Here is a 4879-nt window from a genome sequence, read left to right on the forward strand (position 1 = left end):
AAGTCATATATTTCAAATTAAAAATAAATGTTTCGGCCAAATCTTAGCCATCATCAGTACAATAAACGAATACGAGATGTTAAATAATACGAACGCCAATTAAGATGTCAAAATGAAGTTTATATCCGAAAATTATTCTGATTCCTTGATCTTTTTGACATATGAGATTAAATCTTATTTCTTGATCGCCGTATATTAACGGGATTGCCAAGTTCTGACAAACAAATTTATATAAGTTATTATATCTGTATGCTCCTTCCTATTTATATTTTATGTTATTGAGCTACCTCTAATAACTAGTGTTAAATAAATTTTTTACACATACATAAATCTCCTTATCCATATTTTTTTGTTAGTTTTAAAAAGTTTTTTTTATATATTGATATGTTTTTTTACTATAGTAGCGTATTAAAGCAAATAAATAACTATATATATGTTAAAAATCATATTTATTTTGATCCATTCTGTTAATTATAACAAATTAAAATTATACATTTTTTTAATTATACTTTATTTATTAAAATTATACATTTTTTTCACAGGGCATTAGTGGAAGAAATTAATGATATATTATCTTTGCAAATTAACCAAGATGCAAATCAAATAAAAAAGATTATCTCAAATGATAAACTAACTAAATCTGGTGATGTGAAATTGCGACGGCCTAATACGTTTAATATGATGCAAATTGAAAATTCGAATAGTACCAGTGAAAATATCAATGAGCATGAAAATAATATAGAAGCTACTCATAAGTCTATCAACAATATTAAGGATAAACACGTATCTGCATCTCAACGTATTAATAATATTAATGAATCTCAAACTAAAATGGCAGATCAACCTGTAGTAAATGCCACAAACACTAAAGAATTTTCTCAACAGCATCGATTGCGCGGACATAATAATACTAACGAGAGTATTGATCAGTCGAAAAAAAAAAATGGATGCTCGCCAACATCCAGCTTTGGCCGAAATCAATATAGCCGTAATTATCAAAATGATTCAAAAAAGATTAGTCTTAAAGAAAGATATGATAATAATAGCAATGTAAGAGATAAAACTTACAATAATGATAGAAATGATTCTCAAAGGAATAGTTTCCAAAGTGACAAAGACTTCGATTATAATGGCAGAGAAAATACCAATAGACAAGGAAGTATTTCTAGTAATAGTTCGGTAAACAACGATTTAGCTTTTTACAAAGATACACAGTTATCAAAAACAAAATTTATAACTGTGGAAGTTATAATACCAGTAGATAATAATGAGTATTGGATATATAAATTAGAAGATACAGATGCACGTACGAATTTAATGATGAAATTACAAGATATCGCAAGAAAATCACGTAATATGCAGCCGGTTATTGGTGAAATTTATGGCGTTTTATATGAAACTGTTTGGCAAAGAGCTATGGTAACATCTCTGAATCCTACTAAGGTCCATTTTATTGACTTTGGTAACTATGAAAGACTAGAAAAAAGTAGTGATATCAAAGATATTGGTGACCTGATCAAATTTCCTAAGTTTGCTAGAAAAATTCGCTTGACGCAAGGCACAAGTGATAAATATAAAAATCTACAGCGAGGCGAGAAGATTTCTGTTAGAATGTTAACTTTAAATTCTGAGAAAACAATAATAGTAGAAGTAGAAGAAGAGCAATCTACTGCAAAAAATTTATCTTCATCTACAGAAAGTGCTTCAAACGGTACAAAGAAAAAGTTATTATCACAAAAGAATTTTAAGGTATCACCAAATAAAAGTATAAATCCTTCCACGATTCAAATACCTAGCGTCTTAGATGCTTTGGATGATTTGACACAAAATAGTTCAGAGTTGCAAATTAACGGTTTTATACAATTTTTTGAATCCACGCAAAAGAACGTTTATAGCGTAACTTTGCTTCCACAAGTTTTCAGTACTGAAGTAACGATGATCTTTGAAGATATACAAGAAGAATGTTCAAAAATACAAATACCTGCAGATTACAAGTATGTATATGCATAAAATTTAAAAGTATAAATTTTTTAACATTTGCTGAATATATATCATTAAACATAGATTGAAATAAATAGGGTGTTTTATTTGTCTTTATTATTTATTGTGTATTCACATTGTGGTCTTACAACATTTTGTTTATTTCATGTATTTTTAACAAATGTTTCCTCTTATATATATTATTGCGACAAAATATCACCACAGCCTTATTGGTCAAATTGGTTAAGACATCTGTCATGAGGAGGTCCATGTTGGTATCCTGGCTGAGATCATATTTTTCATAATAAATTTAGTTTTTTAAGATTCTAATTAACATCAGATTATTTACATCTTTTCTATGCTTGCTAACTTTCTATGCTTAGTCTTATCAAATTACTTTTAATTTAATTCGTGATACTGCCTCAATTTGATTTAAGATTGTGTTTAAAGATTGTTAATGAGATTTCGGTGCATAGTTGTAGAACTAAATATGTATATGAATTCGCACCGAAATATTTCAGCATTAAGGGGCCGACATTCATTCATAGTCCATTCTTGTTTCAAGAGCGTCTTATCTAATGTTTTACGATGCTAATAAGAATTTCTGATTAGCTTATGACATCTTAGGACTGTACTTAAAACAATCTGAAATATAAGACTCAACTATGAATACCGGCCTAAGATGCAGTTCAAACTGATAATGCTTTTTCATTACTTAAAGTATTTCATTTTTTAGACCAAAAGCAGAAGAAATGGTTTGCGGTTACTGGCAGGAATGCTGGTACAGAGGATATATTTCGACGTATCCCAATTCCATTTTTGCAATAGACGAGGCAAGAATTCTTCAAGTAAATGAAATTGTACCATGTCCCAAAAAATATTTAAATATTTGTGCCTTTGGAGTAATGTGCGAAATAAATCATTCTACTGTCAAATTGGAAGTAGGTACTTTTAAAGTATTTTGTCTACTGATACAAGTTATAGATATAGATACAGTTTTTTATTGTGTTATGTTACAAGATGAACCAAAATTACGAGTTTACATCAATTATAAATGAGAATAGCAACAAACAAAAAAGTCTTGAAATACAAATGTATGTTAACTCCGAAGTGATACAGGCTGTACTGAAGACCTGGAAACCGAGAAATTTATCAAATTTTGAGTTAAAGAATGGATCTAAGGTATAATATTACTTATTTACTACAACATAATACAACTTAAAAAAAAAGTTTTTCAGAAAATTTAAATTTGAATATTGGAAATTATAATATTAAATTTAAAGTGCAATTAATAATGTAAAAACTAATTGTAGAATAAAAATATGTACTTCTACATGGTTTTTTTTTAATGTTCCCGTCCCCTTTTTATAAATAATGTGTAAAAATGATTTTTTTTATTGTAATTTTTTAATTTCGTTTTTGATTATGTTGTAGCAAATAAACGATAACATATCAATATATTTATTGCTTTATTATTACTTTATTATTGATTGAAGTTTTATTGTTTCTGTTGACTGATTTTAGATATGTCTTACAAGTTATCGAAATCATTATTGTATGTTTGCACGCTCTTTAGAAGAAGTGGATGTAGAATATTATAATAATGTTATGCAATCTGTTGCACATTATGCACAAACAGGTAAAATCAGTGAATAATTATAATGAGATAAACAATTATATAAAGAATTGTAAATTATTTTGTTTATTTGCAGCACCATACCTAACCGAACCTCCACCTGATAAAGAAGTAGTGATTGCACCATTCGAAGGAGATGATAACAGTTACCGTGCAATGGTACTTAAGACACAGAATAATAAAGCTCAGATAGTATATATTGATTTCGGTAACCTAGCTGAAATTGACATAAAAGATCTTAAAGTCATGCCATATCATTCACAGGTACTGATGTGCATATTAAGATAATAAAAAAAACATTCAGTTTATAAAACTGAAATATATCTGCAAAAAATTTGTATTTAGTATTATTAAACGTTAAAATTCATTTTGATCAAAAATAGGATTATTTAATTTCAATTTTAATTTATTTGTGCATTAATTACAAAATAACTATAGAGTTTAACGAGAAAAATTAAGAATATAGGTGCACAAAATGGTAAGGCATCAGCAAAATTTGCTGCTCTAATGCCAGAAAAGAGAGTAGAGAATTAACATTTGTAAAAACGTAAAAGCGAAACATAAAATTAACAATATAATATAAAAGTTGGATTAAAGAATAATAACATAATATAACACACACACCCACACACACACACACACACACACACACACACACACACACACACACACACAAACATAGATTTAAGATATTATAATATGAAAATTGATTATTTCTATTAATTAAAAAAATACATTTATAAGTTACTTTGAATATTAAAGTCTGTATGCTTGTAGCAACAAAGCTGTGCGATAAAAGTAATCTTAAAAGATGTACCTCGTGACGTACCCATGAACCAAGAAGTTGACATGTATCTTCGCCACATATCAGGCACAGAAGTGCCTCTAATATGTACTTTTGAAGGTTTATCCAAGGATGGAGTTTATTTGACGATTGCTGATACAGGAGAATGTGTTAATGATAAAATTAATCAGCTGTTAATCCCAGGGTGGAAACAAGCAAATAATAATGGTAATTAATCACAAATTATAATATTTTTAGAAAATAATGTAATATTTGTTTCTCATCACAATTTATACAAAGAATTTTAATACATTACTTGCTACTTAATTATCTTTTAATAGTAATTCTCTTAATGTAAGAAACCCTTAAAAATTTTAACATGCAAGATAATTTTTATTTAATAAAAAATTCATCGATGTATTACATTTTTCTTTGTATTTCAAATACATTGATCATTTTATTATATATATATTTTTTTT

General features: G+C 27.6%; 1 protein-coding gene across 4 annotated transcripts in view; it reads left to right on the forward strand.

Moving 5' to 3' along the window:
- Positions 1-4879, forward strand: part of LOC108748097 — a 14314-nt gene that overhangs the window by 8084 nt on the left and 1351 nt on the right. For 3 of the 4 annotated variants that reach the window (XM_018486101.1, XM_018486098.1, XM_018486100.1), the window contains 6 exons: positions 543-1994; positions 2717-2921; positions 3001-3162; positions 3505-3619; positions 3693-3880; positions 4394-4628. In XM_018486101.1, the coding sequence (XP_018341603.1) occupies positions 543-1994; positions 2717-2921; positions 3001-3162; positions 3505-3619; positions 3693-3880; positions 4394-4628 (2357 nt within the window). The remainder of the gene's footprint in view (positions 1-542; positions 1995-2716; positions 2922-3000; positions 3163-3504; positions 3620-3692; positions 3881-4393; positions 4629-4879) is intronic. The other variant, XM_018486102.1, reaches the window with a different exon arrangement.

The sequence above is a fragment of the Trachymyrmex septentrionalis genome, unplaced genomic scaffold (assembly GCF_001594115.1).
Source record: "Trachymyrmex septentrionalis isolate Tsep2-gDNA-1 unplaced genomic scaffold, Tsep1.0 scaffold21, whole genome shotgun sequence".
Lineage (NCBI taxonomy): Eukaryota > Metazoa > Arthropoda > Insecta > Hymenoptera > Formicidae > Trachymyrmex > Trachymyrmex septentrionalis.